We start from the raw sequence: 18,526 nt of genomic DNA on the forward strand, positions 1-18,526 counted from the left end.
AGAATATCCCATAGCTCAGAGCAGTCAGAGGTGGGAGACTCCTGTTCAAATCCTTTCCCTCCCCCTCAGCTAGAGGTGGGGGAATTGAACATGGGTCTCCCACATCCCAGGTGAGTGCTCCAACCACCGGGATAAAAGTTATAAGGTGGATACTGCTGCTGCCACCTCCTCTAGCCACTTTTTGACTGATGCAATAGGTGGCCTGTGAGCACACCTACCAGGTCAGGCTCCACACACAAGATTGGAAGGAGAACGCCTACCATTCCCTGGCTTGTGCATCACACTGGGACTTAGGCAGAAGATAGGTATCCCAACACCTAGCGGGAGGCAGCAGTGCGCATGCTCAGAGGCAGAAACCTAGGCACAGAGGGAACTTATACTCTGAAAATGTAGACATCAAGTGAGTTTAGGTGCCTTCACGGTTCAGCGGGAGTTTTGTGGAACCTAAAACTGGGATTTAGGTACATAGACACCCAAGTGTGAGGTTTTGACACTTACGTACTTTTGCAAATCTCACTCTGGGTGAGAAAGTAGGTTTTAAACTCTGAATTTCAAGTAGACTGCAAGCATTTGTGCTGGAGTTGAAGTGTTTTCAGGGGAGGATGTCTCCTCTAGCTCTCAGGCTCCAGGTAAGTTAGGAGGATTCAAAGCTCTTTTATAGCATTTAAATTAAATATAATTGTGATGCATCAATGCGAAGTGCTCAGTTAATCAGTACATTTCTATTGTAATGTACATTACACTTTCGGTTCAAAACTTTCAAAGCCAGCCTTATATGTCCAGTCTCACCTCAGCACTCAACTTATCAAGACTTTCAGACACAATTAAAATGAAAAAAAGAAAAAAAAAAAAAAAAAAAAAGGTCTTGATCTTCATCCAATTAGGGAACAGACTGGGAGAAAATAGTGGTAGTGCTCTGCAAATTCTTCCCACAACCAAAGCTTCACCTATGGATGATGCCAAAGTGAGACACCGATCAGACTGTGGAAAACCTCATAATACGATAATCTCTCCTCTCTTTGATTAACAGTGAAACAGTTAACAGGGTTAACTAGACTATATTAAGGAATAGTTGTGGTACTAGATATGAAAAATGTTTAAATATGCAATAGAAATATGAACCCTTCACGTGCACAGGATTTTTTAGCACCTGTTACAGTATGTGCCTACTCTGGGCTCAGGATCATTCCAGAAACCAGCCACCTATTCCTTCCCCATCCTTGAACTATCTCACACCTACCATTCAGACGATATAGCAGGGCTTCCCATGGTGCAAATACAGAGAATAAGAGAACATTACAGCCTTCTTTAACGGACTAACTTTACTAACAAGCAAAGGTTTCTTTAATAAACCTGAAATATATTTGCTTCTCTTTAGTCATTGGTTCGTATTCCAAAACTTGCTTTGCTGGTATATTAACAGAAGGGTAAGAAGAATAGAAGGAAAATGGGATTAAAAACACCACCCACCTGGGCGAGGAGGATATTAATAACTTCTTCATTTTCATTCATTTCCTCTTTGGAGACATCCTCCTTCGAAAGGCTGGCAATTTCTTGAGCAATCTTTGTTTCACACTCCTGCAGTGACAGAAGTTTGGATTAAAAGGCTACCCGGCCACATCACCACATTATACAATACAATCCTATTCAAGTATCTGTCCAAAGCTTGCATTCATTGTCAGTCATCCCCAGAGAAGATTTCTGTTTTTATTTCAAGTTTTTTAAAACAGTCTCCAGAAGTCATTCATCACTTGTCCACCTTTCTGGGACATATGGTAGTCAAATAAGGACAGCTTTTGGATTCACTTGTTCCGGGGAAGCAGTATGTATAGAGCAGACTGTGGATATTGCAGGGTAGATAATCAATTGGAGTTGTATGTATTGGCTCTTCAGGACATATTGCTTTATGCGCACAAGAGTGATGTGTTTGATGAATACAGATTCTTAAGGCTCAAGGTCAATGTAACCGAAGACTGAAAATCAAAAACTGGACTGAAAGCACAACTCAAAAACAAGGCACTGGGGGAAAAAAAGTGCAATGGGAAAATTCAACCCCTTTCCTACTGAACCGCTGCGAGCATTCAGAACTGCAATTTTAAATGGATGTCCTTTGGAAACAAATGGAATAGTAGGACTCAGGAACTTATGTGATACATTGACATTAGCAAAGTAACTGCTCACCTATTTCTCTAAAAATCCATTTCTGCTCTCACATTTAAGCAACTCTCATCCTTTTGGAACCCTGAATATAGCAAACCTTTTAGTTATCTACTCAGTCCTGCCAGTTGCCTGCATTACCCAGCAACTTTAATGTTTAGAAAATCCTCCACTTGCCTTTTTTAGTACTTACAAGCTAAGAACAAGATCAAACAGACAGGATATGCAGCAAGAAAATCAAACCAAAATCCCATAGCAACATTTACCCTTTCTAAATCCAAATGAAATACATCTTAATCCTCTCTTAGAACACCTCCAGCACATTGCAATGAGAGGTCCTGAAAATAAGTTAGTTTCATGTTAAAAAAATTGTGCATGTCACTGAAGCTATAACAGGAAATTACAAGATGACTTTTAAAACAACAAGGAGTCTGGTGGCACCTTAAAGACTAACAGATTTATTTGGGCATAAGCTTTCGTGAGTAAAAACCTCACTTCTTCGGATGCATAGAGTGAAAGTAAAAGATGACTTTTAGTCAGATCTCTGAACAGGTCAAAAATATGCCCTCAGCAATTGCAATCTATGGATTTAAAAGGTTTGGCAATGAACAGATAAAGTGACCCACCTGTCTTTTAGCTTCTCTTAGTTTCCGTTTGAGGGCTGTTAAAATTCTTTGTACCTCCCATAATCTCTCTTCTTTGGATAAGTCTTTTATCCCCGCCTGCAAGTCTCGATGTAAACAGTTTAAAAGGAACTCCTAGAATAACACCAAAAGTATCATATTCATCACTCAGTGCTATACAAGTACATTCTAATACTACACACTAACACCACCACCACCAAGCTCTTATATGGTGCATTTCATCAGTAGGACTCAAAGTGCTTTACAAAAGAGGTCAATACATTATCCCCATTTTACAGAAGGGGAAACTGAAAAATACCACAATCTTTTGTAGACACAAGAACCTGGACTGCAAATAGGGAACTCACTGGTTTCCTTCTAGAGGGAAAAAAAAAGTGCAATTTCCATTGCTATCATAACCACCTTCATTTTGGTTGTATAAAGCATTCATGGCTAAACAGACATCACCCTACTCCTTCCTTCTGAGATGTTAGATTTAGCCTGTTTTCCACTGATATGATTGTTCCACTGATTCTCCTGCCTGTCACAAGATTTGCCCTGCCAACCCCCAGCCTTGGGCCACCCCAAACATCCTCTTCCGCCAATCCTACTCTCATGCTGTGGAGTGTGTCTGGCACAAATCCCATGACCTGGCCAATTTTTTCTATTGCAGATTCATTCTCTCCTCTTTCGGTTCTGTCATCTTCCTAGCTAAACCACTCTAATTCTCCAACTTAATTAATTTCATGTCCTCAATCCCAGCTGTCTTTTCACCAACTTTGACTTGCTCTTTAAACCGTCCACTTCCCTCTCCACACAGGAACTGGCCAGCTACTTCCAAGAAAGCAACGGAGAGTCCTGTGGCACCTTTAAGACTAACAGATGTATTGGAGCATGAGCTTTCGTGGGTGAATACCCACTTTGTCAGACTCTTCCCTCTCACAATATGATCATGCTTTAGTCTCTCAAAGCTTAAAACCTGACCCTTGATCCCAGCTGCCTCTCCAACTACAGCCCCTCTTCCTTTCATTTTTAAGTTCGCTGAACATGCCGTTTTCATTCGTTGTTTGGATTTCTTCTCCTCCAATTCCATCCTGGACCCTCTCCAATCTGGATTCCTCTTCTTGCATTCCACTGAAATTCCACTGTATTCCCCCATCTATCTATATCCATCTGTTGTGTTTTGTCTTATAATTAGATTGTAAGCTCTTTGTGGGAGGAACCATCTTTTTGTTCTGAATTTGTATAACCCTTAGTACCTGGTTCTTAACTAGGGCTCCTAGGTGCTACAGTAATACAAATAATAAATTATTTACATGGGCTGCTTTCCCTCCCCACCTCAAGTTTCAGTTCCTTTAATTATAAACAGCAGAATTGAGTTAGGGAAAGTTGCAATTTCAAGTTTATTCTTCGTGCTAATATACAATAATAAAGACTGCATGCCAAGAATGCACAGAAAATTATAAGGCACATGGAAGCAGAGACAGACATTAAAATGCACAAATCTTTATACACAGAGGAAAGTCCATTCAAAAGACTCATAATATAAGATACCCTTTCCTTCCCCTTATCTAAACTTACTACTATCACAAAAAATCTTTTCTGGAAGTCTTAAGGAATGATATGGGAAAACCACCAGCATTGGGATGGGTAGTATATGTTGGAAGTTACATTAAGATTGAACTGCAATTTGGCTAGAAGAAAATTCAAATAGTTCTAGCTCCTTTTCCATTCTCCTTCCTCTATCCAGTGGGTTATTAGTGCCATCTTCTCCTAAACTCATGGAAAGCATCTTTGTTTAGCTAGCTCTTCAGCCCTGAACTGAACTCCTGAGAGTTGCACCCATTCCAAAAGACACTTATAACCATCTATCTCCCCAGAAATCCTGGCCCTTATCTGCTGTTTCAGCAGTGTGGTGTGCAGCACATGTTAGGAGAAGGACTGGAACGTTGCCCTTTGAGCCCTAACATCCCAATCCTGAGCAGTCTAAAGACCAACTGCGGCATCTCCCAGAAGATGTTATAGCAGCTGGAGTCACCAGTATATAGGAATGCTTCAGCTCCTGTTCCTGCACTGAAAGCCAGGTGGTGCAAGAGGTGCTGCACAGTTCTACATCACCCCTGGATTTCCACAGGCAAGGGGAAATCCTCCAGCAGCCTGGCAAACCAGTTCTAGGAGACTGCTGAGGCAGCACAAAGCAACCCTAGTGCACCAGAGAAGCAGTCCCTGACAAAAGTCACCTTTCCAGTTCCACAAGTTTGGAACTCTATACCACATCCCCTATTACCACATTTTGTTGGCCTGTTAGTAATGAACTTCAGACACATTTAAATAAGTCCTAGAGCATGCTATGAAGTGATATTACACAAACCACTTACCTGCAAAACATCGTCCCCACTATCCCCATACCTTCAGAAAGTCCTTGAAATAGCTCACAAGGTGATTAGTACAAGACTTGTTTTTTCTATATGCCTCTACAGAAGTGCAACATATCTTCCCCCAAATACAATGGCAACATTAACAAAATATCAACTACTCAGCCACATGACTGAGTTTGCAGCAAACTGTTCCAGCACATGGGAAATTAAAAGCCATCACTACAATCTATGAGATCTACTTCCATCAGGTCTCAGCTTCCTGACCAAGAACATAATCTTCAGGCCAGACACATTTGTTAACCCACTGAGGTAAAGACAAACCTGTCGTCTGATTTCCTCTTTAATGTTTTCCTGTGTTTCTGGCAGTGCTGGCATTGTTGCCATATTAGACCAGCGAAGGGGTTTTGTCACCTGCTTTAGAGTCACATTTCCAAAGAACTCTTGGACATGTGTAAAAAATACATACAGGACACGGTTGCTGATCTGGAAGAAATGACAGTGAAAATACTGCTTCAGAAAGTGATTTTTTTTAACACAATGCCCGTTATTATCAATGGTACATTTGCCCTACATTGTATCTTACCGGACAACGCATGTAAGCTTTTTTCAATCTTTGGGCTACAGATACAACTTTGTTCAGACAAGCTAATCAATACTACTTCTAGTAGATTCAAGGGTTGGTTTAAAATAAAATTATGTCTGAAATTCATGATCTGCTGCTAGCCTGAAGGAAGCATGACCATGCTGTATTCACTTAGTGGTCTCTGTACTCTCTGGTGACCATGAGACATTATATTGCCAAGCTAAAAGTTGTTGGCCTGCAACAATTAGCTTTATAAATGGTAGACACAAATTTGCTAGTGTCTTGTTAGGCCTGTCTCCATACACAAAAAAGTGAAGTCAGTGCTAGTGACAGACAAGAGACCTTACAAGAACTGTACTGCACCAGTTATGTTTTTTTCCCTTTTAGCCATCAAGCTGATTTTTCTCTCTATAACTTACTGCAAAATGAGAATGATCATTTGTCATTACGTCTGTGTTTAACAGATTTAGCGACTCCTTTATAGCAGACTGTACTACCTCATTCAATTGCTAATGTTTTTAGATATCAGTGGGTATGAAAAACTCAGAACCTTAAAAATCTGGAGTAAACCAGGAACATCAGGAAACTGAGGGCAGATCTACACTTAAAACGTGGCTTTGGCGCAGCTGCACCAATGTAGTTTTGCCTCTGTAACGCTTAAGTGAAGCTGCGCCTGCACCAACAGGAGAGCTTCTCCCATAGGTGTAGTAAATGTACCTCCCTGAGAGGTGGTACCTATGTCAATGGGAGAAACTCTCCCATCGACATAGTGCTGTCTACATGGAGGGTTACGTCTTTCAGGGGTCTGGATTTTTACACCCCTGAGCAAAGTAGTTATACCGATATCAGTCTGTAGTGTCGACTGGCCTAACTCTCAGACTAAAGGGTTAATGATAACACATTTTATAACTCTACCAGGCCACATAGCCTAGAATGCAAACATCACGTTTGCTAAAATGCTCAGAATGACACCCCCCACTTCCTTACAGATACAGACTTCAGCTAAACTAGTATTTACAGTTTTAAAGGATAATCCAACAACAGACTCTGTACAGGGCTGCTAGTAATGTCTACCATATTGTGAAGTGTTAAAAAAAAAAAAAAGAGAATCATTGAGTTATGCATGAATAACCACTTGCTCTATTTCTCCCCAATATTTCAACAGATTTAAAATATCCTTTAACACGTCTCAAATACTTTAAATAGGGGAAAAAGCTGGCCACAAAATGTTTTTGAAAGAGCTGCCGTTATGCTCATTGCCTTGAGACTAGATTTGTTTTGATATGATCTATCAAATGGAAATTCACAACTTGTGTTGAAATAAGTGACAGAGTTCTGACACCAATTTTATGTTATTGCCTAAATCTATTTAAGCAATAAGACATGACAGGACATGAGTTATGTTGCATTAATTTCATGCCTGTTCTGTTAGGGAGGAGGACAGGACAGTGTGGCACAAAGTATCAGTGAGTAAAACCCAACCCTGTTGCTGGAGGGCCTTAACTGAGATTATAAAATCATGAAGTAAGATTCTGAAAAACCACAATCACAAAAGTGCGTTATGCAGCAAAACTCCAATTCCAAACAGTGACCAATTTAAAATATAAAGTATAATTAAAAATTAAGCTGTAATCCAGTTATTGCTCAAAACTCTCACTAGGTCCATTTGATTTCTTCTGATAATATATTAATTGATACTTACCCAATATACCCAAATAATTATTTCATGAGGAAAATCTGTGTTTACAGAACTGGTTTGACTGGCCTGATATAGGAGTTAAGCAATAATACAATATTGTTCAATGATAAATCATTAAACCACCGACTAACAAATTCTAATGAAGTGTGTGTGCAACTATAGGTATCAAAGGCTTCCACTCCTCCTCTCTCACTGCACACTGTTAGCTTACTTGTAAAACTAATCATGCAACAGTGTTTATAATGCTTACATTATTTAACTATATTTAAAGGCCAAATATGTTCATCTGGATTTCAGACCAGCGCACATTAGGAATAAGTAAAGCCAAAATATTAAGTCCTGAAGAATACATGAAGAGAAGCTATTATTCAACTGCAATATAACATTTACAGTTTGCGTACACATTTCTAAGAGGACGTTTTAAAGAATCTCTTGTTAGGACTGCAATACAGCTCACATACTTGTTGGGTTGTGCATGTACCTGAACAGTAGGGCTGAGCACTATAGAAATGTTCTGGATGTTCATTTTTGTTTCTAGTTCCTTTGCGATAACATGGTCCATGTGCACAATCAACCAAGAAATTAAGAGATGGTTACACTCTGGCAACTCCTTCAGCAAGCGTTGGCACTCCTGAACTTTTTCCCCCTCTGTGCTCTTCCCACAAGCCTCTTCGAAGCGGGGCATTAGCTCTTTGGTAAGCAAGTTTTCAGGCAGTTCTCGTAGATATTGTTTCAGCAAGCTGGCTATGGTATTCGGCTCATATTCCTCCAAGTTGGGAGATTCTTCTCGATCATAGGCTGCTTTTAGTTCATCCACCTTTGATTTTATTCCTTAAAATATTTAGATTGGAAATTAAAGAGACCTTGAAAACAAGTACATCAACCATCTTTACATTTAGGGTATGTCTACATTGCCAATTAACATGAATTGTATACCCATTAGCTTTCATTTAACTAGTGACGGTAACAGCAGTAACGAAGATGTGGTGGCACGGGCTTCAGCACAGGCCCTAATATAAGCCCTCCATGGACTCAGGATGCTTATTCATGTTGCTAGGCCACGCCAGGGACCATTCTGCCATGTCTTCATTGCTACTGTCACCCAGGCTAGCTAACTTAAAGCTGGCAGCTATTTACACCTTAATTTGCAGTGTAGACACAGCTTTAGACTTACAGGTTTTCTTCTACCCACCCCTCCTTACTAACACACACACACACTTTTCCTTTTTAGATGCTTTTTTTTCCCCCCGTGGCTCCCTACAAAGAATGAAGTTAATTCAGAAAAAACCTCTCCAGGTGACCTGTATGTTACAAAATAAAGCCAAGACCAGTAAGGTTTTGTGCTCAATGCCTCTAAAAACAAGACTATGAGGGAAATTCATGCACATAAGCAAGTGTAATGTGTTTTGTTTTAGATCCCCTGAAGTCAAAAAACATTGGCTCCTGCTCTGATGTGAAAAGGTTGTGGAGCTGAAGCACAGTTCCAGCCTGACAGCACGAGCACACGTGTGCGTGGAGGGGTTAAACAAGTAAGAGACACTGCTTTACCATATTGGTATGATTTTATAAAGTTTAAATATTTGTATATACCAAAAGACCCACTGCTAAACCACACTATATAGTAAAGCAATGGCACCTACCTGAACCCCACCCCCAAGTAAGTTGCCTGCATGCTCTACCATGGTTTCATGATCATAGAAATTGATGCAATGTCAGATCAATGTGGGAGCCAAAGCACCTAAAATAAGGGGAAAAGTTTAAGATCACTTGTGTATTTAAACTCTCAGTTGGAATTCAGCATGTAGCCCTAAAATGAGTATTTTTATTAAAAAATACTTGCAATTAACTTTTAATATTACAGAATAATCTCTAAGCAACAGCCCCCCCCAAATCCAGAGACTTCCTTTAAAAAAAAAAAAAAAACCAACAACTCTTGCTTGCCAATTTCCAATCAGTCATCCTTCCTGGGAGGCATGATATTTAAAACTCTTGGTTCGGGGCACTATCTGTGTCAAAGTGTATATTTATTGTATGACTAGAAAAAAACTACCCAATATCCAAGTAGCGTTTTGATCCCCAAAACCAGGAGTATCTTTGTCAGTTAATGGGAGGGCTTTGATACAGTTTTCTGCAGAAATGAAGATGGATAAAAATTGATTATTTTTGTTTTAAATACAAAAACCTGATTTTATTTAAAAAAACAAAACAACAAAAATTGATTTTATTTTAAAAATTAGTCTTTTACTTAAATCAGATTTTTTTCATTTAAATTAAATACAGGTTAATTTTTTAAAAATAAACCTATTTAAAATTAAATTTGAAACTAGCAACCTATGTTAAGGCCTAAACATTTTAAAATCTATTAAAATAATTTAAATTAAAGTATAAAAATAATATTAAGCAGTACGTTTGCTGCCAAGTTTTACAGAAGGTCACACCACTGAACTGGCTGAGTACCTAGAATCAGAGTTTACTAAACCAGCATTTGACAGCAGCAGTCTCTGCAGGAGCAAAGAAAATATTTTCTTCATTTCAGTTTATTCAACTAGTTCAGTCCAATGACTCGTTCATTCAAAATTCAGAAACCAACCAGGAACTGAAAAAACAGTCAAGCTGGTTTTCCTTTTCCAATCTAGGAATAAAAACCTGGGAGTAAGAGGGTAAGATCAACTAGTTCTAAAATCTAGAAGGACATGGTGACCAGAAACAATCAGTTCAATTCAATTCACTAACTATAGTATTGAATAATACTTAGTTTGGTAAATTAGTTTGAAATACAAAACATGTTTTGATAAATTTTTTTTGCTTCCATATTGATCACATTTAAGGTAGCTTTATTTAATAGAAACATTAAAATGCTGTTTTTGTGAATTTTTAATTAAATTTGAATTTCCATTCTTATAGAGCTTGACACAAATCACAAGTAAACAATTAATCGTCTAGTAAATAAAAAATGCATCCTTGGCTGTTTTTAAACATGGCAAAATATAATAAGTAAGAATCTGAATAAATATAAATTAAGTTACATAATTGCTTAAATAAATTTATATAATACAGTGTATCCTCCTGGTCAGCAAAAAATAGCACCAAATTTAATGCTATATTCACTTGCAAATCAATATGTTTTATTGGTTACTAACCAATAAAATAGGAAAATAATGTAGGAAAATAATTAAAAATTACAAATGTAAACCATAATTAAAATCGATTATTCAAAACAAGATTTCCTGTGTGCTGATTTAAATCATGATTAAAATGGATGATTTAATTCAGTTCACCCTGCAGAAATGTACAGAGGAATTTAAAACTGAGAATTTTGGTATGACTATAAGGTAAATGTGGCAGGTGGTGGGTTAAATGCGTTTCCCACCAAAAGACCCAGAACTAGACAGCATATTGTGAATAAAGAAAAGTCTATCCAAGGAAAATGAAGATCATCCTAGGCACAGAATTCCCAGACCTCAAATTATGAGGAACTGTTTCTGCTGTTATGCCCTCGTCTCAAATATAGGTTGAAATCATATGCAACTGCATAAACTAATACATCTGCATCGTAAAGGAACGAGGAATCTGATTCAGCTAATAAGCTTAACTTGAACTGTCTTTCACATGAGAGGAGGGGAATGTTGCACTAGAGAATGCCGAGAGAGCTCAAAAATAGGTCACCGAACAAAAACCCACAGTATGTTATATTTCTGCAAGACATTGTGATCACTTGAATGCTCTGAAATACAAGGTCTGAGAAACAGTTTTTACTATTGCCTTATCTTTGCATCCCCAACAAATTCCACGCATATCAATGGCATGCATGCATCATAATAAAGCCTTTTAAATTGGCTCTCTTTGCTGTTTTATAGATTTAGATCATACATATTTTACTTGCTCTAAATGCTTTTTCTTATTTTCTGTCCTTTTTTGTTCTACAGCTCAAGTACTGTACTTGGAATATTTGCACGATTCATATTGCAAGTGGCTTTCACAAATCAAATATAGCTGTATATTTAAACAATGACTAAAATCATTGGTACTTGTATGTAGATCAATATTATACAACTAAGGCTGCTAATTATCTTGGTGTTACTACCAGTGTGTTTCTTCAAATCCAAGCTGAAATTCTCAACTGCTGTTCTACATTACTAGTTGATTTACTGAAAGACAAAAAGAAAGGTTTTGTATATATTTAAGTTCTTTTTGGAAGAAAATTAGAATGAAAGTGGATGGGGAAAGCAAAGTTAGGAGTAACCTATTTATTACTTCAACTCCTCACCAAATCTCCATTTTCATTAGCTAGAATTGTATCTTATTTCTAATAAGGGAGCAATATACTCAAAATAATCGCAAGCACTGATCAAAACGTTTTAGCATCTATGGCTTGCCTCAAAGGCACATTATGCTACATACCTAGTTTCCACCCCTTCAAAAACACCAAACCATATACATTTTTGTTGCCACCTTGGGTGACCATGCTATGGAAACATTGGAGAAGGAGAGGTTCAATACTGAACACCTGTGCATCTTATAAACCTTTCCCTTCCCTTACACCATGAGACTGGTTTTGTAACTTAACCATCTCCTCCTCCACAGGCTAAGAACATAGAATTTTTTTCTCTACTATCACATAAGCCATCTTTCAGGAATTTCAAATCCACAGCTTGGCTTACAATTACATAGTTAATTTCAATAAAACTGCAGTCTTTTATGAAATTAAATGAGTAAAACTATACATGTAGAGTGGATGTGTGGAGAAGGGCAAAGTACTATACTCATGTTATTTTTTTGGACAAATGAAGGTAAAGCCTTGAAAATCTGCACTTAGATGTGCCCAGTATACCTGAAACTCTGTAGATGCCTTCACATTTCATGCCATACTTCTCTATGTAATCTATACATTCACGGAAAACGGCTGGCAGGCGAATGCCATCGTACATCATGGTCCTGTCTGCTGCATCAGCCAAAGGAATCCCAAACACCGGCCTAAAACTTGGAACATCGATCTGAGGTGCCTCTGGCTCTGGAGTTGGCTTTTTCTTTTTTTTCTTCTCCTTCCACTGTTTTACAACATCTGCGGCTGTTAAGTCTTTTGACTTCTTCTCTTTATGTTTTTCTTCCTTGTGTTTGTCATCTTTATGTTTTTCATCTTTGGGTTTTTCTTTTACTTTAAAATCCTTTTCTTTCTTTTTGGAAAAGCTGGGCTTCTTGAAAACATGAATTCCTTTGGACCGCTTCAACTTGGAAGGACTTTCAGCTTCATCACCAGAGCTGTCCTCTTGGAAGGCAGCATAACCTTCCGCTATTGGGAGAAAGAAGAGAAAGCAAGGGGCAGAAAGTTACGACCTGTTTTAATTTATTTAAAAAAAAAAAAAAAAAGTAGAAGGAGAAAAAAGGGGCAAAGGGTAATATTGAAAGAGACATGGTACCTGCCTACAACTAAAAAAGTTCCATTTTTCTTTTTGCAGCGTTAAGTAGGACAATTATTAAATCAGCATTTCACAGTTCTGTCCAATATGAACACATCTCATGAATCACCTAAACATTTGGTATTTTAAATACTTACTCAGTATGACAATGTCCATCTTACGTGCTATTTGTCCACTTAATAGTCAAGGAAATGCAAAATAAAACAACTGTCTGGCAACTTCTATGTTCCTGTAATCAACAGTATAAAAGTTGCTGTTAAGAAAAATCATCTGCTACACAAGTTCAGCTTTAATAAATTACTATGCCAAGGGTGGAGTCACTTAATTGCTCACTCCCTTTCTGAAAATGTTAAGAATCTTCTTAAGAGGCGTATGAAATTATTAAATTTTAGCCTCAGATCAAAGTATCATTAAAAGGGGGGGAATCTTACTTTTCCAACTGTACTGACATATTACCTATTATTGCAGTTCTACATTTGCCTTACGTAGCCTATGTGAGACTGCAACTCCAAAGTCACAGCCTAGTAACACCATACTTCAGCTGCAAAATACAAGGTACTGTCTCTGAACTATATGCACACGAATTTTTATAAGCTACACCTCTGCAGCTAGCCCTGCCTATCCTCTAGGCAAGAACAGGAAAATCTTTAAAGGTGGATTGGAAGGTTTTTTTTTTAAGCCAACTAATTATAGGTTTACATGCTCAATATTCCAAAGAGCTAAAGTCAACAAGACATGTGTTCAACAAAGCAGAGATTTTACATGCAAGATGTAGTATTTAGGTTCCCCTAAAGTTGTGGATAACTCCTGTGTGATGCTCCTGAATGAGGTTTTCCTGATATTGTTCCATTAGTCAAAAACTCCTGGAACATAAAACTAGCCTATTATTTGCATAAGGGAAGGACAGAGTTAAGTCAAGCGCCATTTCTTAATGGACAAGATTTTATATATATATATATATTTTTTTTTTAACACTACTTGGCTTGTAAGGTCCTCAGAGCAGGCGCCGTGCATGACATTGTATGCTTGCACCCACAGGGCTAAAATGGATTTAAACCACCTTGTGCCCTTCTGATCCTGGGCTGCTCCAAGGGCTAGAGGGGCCCCAGCATAATTTAGACAGGTTTGATGGCAACTTCCCCAAGCTGCTCTATAGACAACATAGTTTTTGCAAAGTTTTTATATTCAAATCCCAAAAATGTAATATACATAGAACTGAGGTATACTAAATAAACTCCAACTACTTGACCAGCACACCCTCCTTTAACTCCCTCAAAAATACTCCAAGTTCCAGGGGGATTAACTGGTTAATGTAACAGCACCAGCACAGTGCATGCTGGTGAAAGTGGTGTGCCCTGGCTTCCAGGGATCAAACAAAGTCATATGTTAAATCAAGCAAATTAAACTCATTCTGTGAAGAGGGCCAAATTTCATATTTGAATTTGGCTGTGTATGTGTAAAGTCTCCAAGTTCAGGAACATATACTACCCATATTCCTCAGAAGAAATCCCACTGATAACAATGGGAGGTTTGCAGATCTCTCCAGGATAAAACGTAGTCTGCAAGTAGCAGCTAAACTTTAGTTAATAAGATTACTTTATTACATTCAGCATTAGTAAAAGAGTGGTTCTGGACACTTTTAGGACAACCACTATTTCTATCCTTTAATCCCCTGGATATATGATTAACCCAATTTGTGTACAGAGTTGCATAACTGTGCAATACAAGCTAAATCTGACTCATACAGTGTAGTTTATAGGCTTAAATTATAATACTGAGATGGATGAAGACAGTTAACATCTCTTAGAGCCAATGTTTCGGTTTTTCTGCTGTCTCAGGAAGACAGCTCCTTTGTTGGTTATACTCTCTTCATGTTTGGAAGGCTCTCTGTACAAGTGCTAAGAGGTTTTTTTTTTTTAGTGAAATCTTGCATTCTACAGAATTGCAATCTATCACAGGGGGCCAGATATATATGTTAAGTGGGTCAGGTGTTTGACCCAACAAATATTTTAAATCATTTATGAGGCGAACAGCCCTCTTATTTTAGCTCTTGGGGCATTCTGCATGTGTCTCTACAATTAATTGATTTAAAAATATGTAGGTCCATTTTAAGTAAGCAAGAAGAGGTAGGATGAAAAACAAGTTTAGAACAGAAGGAAGTTATGAGTACACTGATCTTATGTGTGACCCTGACATGAATACACATAATATCTATACTTCTATATCTACATAAAAATGCATGGCATCAATTTGACAACGATTCTATATCAAAATATATAGGCCTCTTAAAAATAAGGATGGAACAGAGATGCATGCATATTTAGCTTCTGTAATGACTTTTTTCATTCCTCCTCTTGCACCCCAATTTGTCTACTACTAGAGACTTTCAACTAACAAGAGCTACTAGACTTGTACCAAAATTTGGTAACGAACTTACAAGTAGGTCACTCCACAATTATGTTATTTAATACATAAAGCACTCCTGAGTGTAAGTTCACATTCAGGCTATTGCTCTCCCTTGGGTGTGGGGAGCACCAGAAGTTGAAGTAAGTGCTTTGCTTTATTTTCTTTTCATTGTAAAGGATTTTATTGGTTTTAGAAAAGCAAAGCAGAACCTACATTCATATCACAAAGCAAAAGTACAAATCCACACACTAAGGCCTGGTCTACATTTAAAAATTAGATCAACCTAGCTACATTACTCACAGCTGTGAAAAATGTGAGCCCTGGGCACTATAGTTAGGTTGACAATCACTGGTGCAGACACAGCTAGGTCAACAGAGAGATGGATTAACTCCACTGCTGGAAAAACACCTTCCATCTATGTGAGAAGCATCTACCCTATGTTACTACAGTGGCACAGTTGCGGCATCATGGCTGTGGTGCCATAGTGTAGACATGCCTTAGAAGAGATAATGAACATAAAGGGGTGATGCTGGCAGACCAGGTGCCAGCTCATGCCAAGGTCCCTAGGCTTTACTGAACAATGTCAAACGCAGAGCTGGAAACCAATTTGGCTCACCTGTGTGTTAGCATTGTTAAAATAGATGTTAAATTTATAAGAATGTGTTTAGACTTGACGAAATGCTTGTAGGGTGCTGCATTTACTGATCTCACATATAACATCTGTATCCCATGGTTAAGGCTGCAAGTGTCATGGAGGTCACGGATTCCGTGACTTTCCATGACCTCCATGACTTTTGCAGCAGCTGGTGCTGGTTCAAGGGCTGCCCGAGCCAAGCGGTCCCTGGACCAGCAAGCAGTTTGGGTGTGTGGGAGGGGGCTCAGGGCTAGGGACAGGGGGCTGGGGAGTGCGGGGGGCACTTACCTTGGGGTGGGGGACTCCCCGGCTCCCACTGGCATGGCCCCCCTATAGCTTCAAGGTGGCGGAGGGGGTCTACATGCTGCCTGCACCTGCAGGCCCCGCCCCCACAGCTCATATTGGCTGTGGTTCCCAGCCAATGGGAGCTGCGGCAGCCAGCACTTGTGGGAGCAGCGGAGGCCCTGCCACCTAGGAGCTGCAGGGACGCGGAGCCAGTTAGGAAGCCCCTGCCAGCCCCACCAACCTCCCCATCCCCCAGTACCAAGTGGGGTCCCGGGCTGCGCGGCGTGGCCCAGCCTCCCTCTCCCTCAGTACCAGCAGGGGTCCTGGGCCACCCCCTCCCCCCCAGCACCCATGGTGCCCCCGGAATGCCCCGCCCCCTGAGCACCCACGACCCCCCGCCCAAGAAAAGTCATGGACAGATCACCTGTGAATTTTTGTTTCCAGCCCGTGACCTGTCCATGACTTCTATTAAAAATACCTGTGACTAAAACGTAGCCTTACCCATGGTATAAAGTTATATTGAGTGTTTGCATTGTAAACCTCTGTAACTGTGTAACTCACCAAATAAGAAAGAAGCATTAATTAATGCAAAGTGCTGGTCCTCCACACAAGAAGGCCCACTGAAACCAAATGAGCCAACCATCAAAGGACAAAGACTTCGCTGATCCTGCCCCTTCTTCCTTTCCCCCACACCCATGAAGAAGATACAGGCACAAAAACTTGCACGTCAATTTGAACTCTAGGGGAAGGGTATGAAAGTCCCTGACTAGAAGGAACTGTATCACTATGCTGCTTGGCATTTGGAGAGGGCAATATTTCTAAGCATAAGTAAGAGTTCCCCAAGCTGCTTAGCTCAGGTTAGCTCTAAAGGACAAACAAACCTTGGATATTGCAGCAGCTTTTATTAGTCTTAAGTTTCAAAAAGTATCTTATTTGTGTATGTATGCTTACCTGCTTTAATTGTGTAAATAACTGATTCTTTTACCTAGTTAATAAATCTTTAGTTAGTTATTATAGGATTGGCTACAAGCGTTGTCTTTAGTGTGACATCTGAGGTAAGTGACTGGACCTTTGGGACTGGGAGTAATTAAATATTTTTGGTGTAAATATTTACCATCCATCACAAAGGTAAATTTGCCTGGGTGGCAAGATAGACCAAAGTACCCAAGGGGACTGTTGTGACTCCTTATTAAGGCTGTTATAGTGCTTGAGGAGTTCACAGTTGATACTTAATTGGTGAAATCTAATTATAGAACTCTCAACTAATTTGGGGTTTGTGCTCTGTTTCTTAACAGTCTGCCCTGTGGTTGGCACTGTCAGTTGTGAGCCACTCTAGACAGCCTGACACAAGGTAAGAGAATCCTAGGGACTTTATATCTCACAAGTCTGAAAACAGTATACAGAGCTTTTCTTCTAAGACACCAGTTCAAAACCACATTGGCTTGGCAGAAATCAAATGTTAGCTGAGCAAGATGAGCTGGTCTCATTCCAATTTTTAATAGACAAGTGTCCACCTCACAAAACCTATCATTATAATGTCCATCTCTGTTGATGCTTCACAGAGAGATCCAGGATTGAATCAGCTTGCAGAGAGAACTACTCTTTCAATGTTTCAAGAACTAAACTCAGAATGGAATGGGGAAAGCTTCATCCTTGCCAACTGAAAATGAAAACCTGAAGATACTGAAAAGAAGGAATTGCAGAACACTGGGCTTCCACCAAGGTTACAAGTGGGGTAAGAGGAAGAAAGGGAACACCTGCTTGTGGGAAAGGAGATGGTTTGGGTAGGGGCAGAGCCTCCAGAATATCTTACTGTTAGCTGAACCCTACAACCTTTTGGTTTTGGCCTTAAGAAGGGAGATACTTTAAAAAGGATCTAACATTTCTCAAGATGCACATGCAAAACCCCCATATTCTAAGAGTCCAGTCTACAGAAAATTCTCGGGAGAATTCTGAAGTGTTTGCACCTGGTAAACACCCACACAGCTTAACTCTGTCCTTTTTGATCAAGGCCTCATACACAATGCCCATAACACACACACACACAGAGCCTCTTCACTGTAATGGACTGGTGCTACCTGCACCTCTCCAACTATTAAACATTGAGCCTACTCCCCTGACAGAATACCACCCTTGAAAATTTAACAACCACTTCATACCCTCTTACAACCCCTTCACATTTGCACACAGGATACTACCTAAACCTATACCTTCCCCTACCCATCATTAAATCCATAGATTGCTCTCATATCCCACCTCACTACTGACAACACCCATGGCAAGAAGACCCCAGTGCCCTGATACTGAAACAACTTATATAATTCTGTATTGAAATAATGCAGAC

The 18,526-nt window shown here is 39.4% G+C and overlaps 1 protein-coding gene across 3 annotated transcripts in view; it reads right to left on the reverse strand.

Moving 5' to 3' along the window:
• The window catches only part of RALBP1 (ralA binding protein 1), a 51,758-nt gene that overhangs the window by 6,612 nt on the left and 26,620 nt on the right, over positions 1–18,526 (reverse strand). For 2 of the 3 annotated variants that reach the window (XM_034762612.1, XM_034762613.1), the window contains exons 3-7: positions 12,272–12,730; positions 7,922–8,271; positions 5,480–5,641; positions 2,784–2,915; positions 1,471–1,578 (exon numbers count right to left, since the gene is read on the reverse strand). In XM_034762612.1, the coding sequence (XP_034618503.1) occupies positions 1,471–1,578; positions 2,784–2,915; positions 5,480–5,641; positions 7,922–8,271; positions 12,272–12,730 (1,211 nt within the window). Of the gene's footprint in view, positions 1–1,470; positions 1,579–2,783; positions 2,916–5,479; positions 5,642–7,921; positions 8,272–12,271; positions 12,731–12,994; positions 13,065–18,526 lie in introns of those variants that run through there. The other variant, XM_034762614.1, reaches the window with a different exon arrangement.

Source organism: Trachemys scripta, chromosome 2 (assembly GCF_013100865.1).
Source record: "Trachemys scripta elegans isolate TJP31775 chromosome 2, CAS_Tse_1.0, whole genome shotgun sequence".
In the NCBI taxonomy this organism is placed as follows: domain Eukaryota; kingdom Metazoa; phylum Chordata; order Testudines; family Emydidae; genus Trachemys; species Trachemys scripta.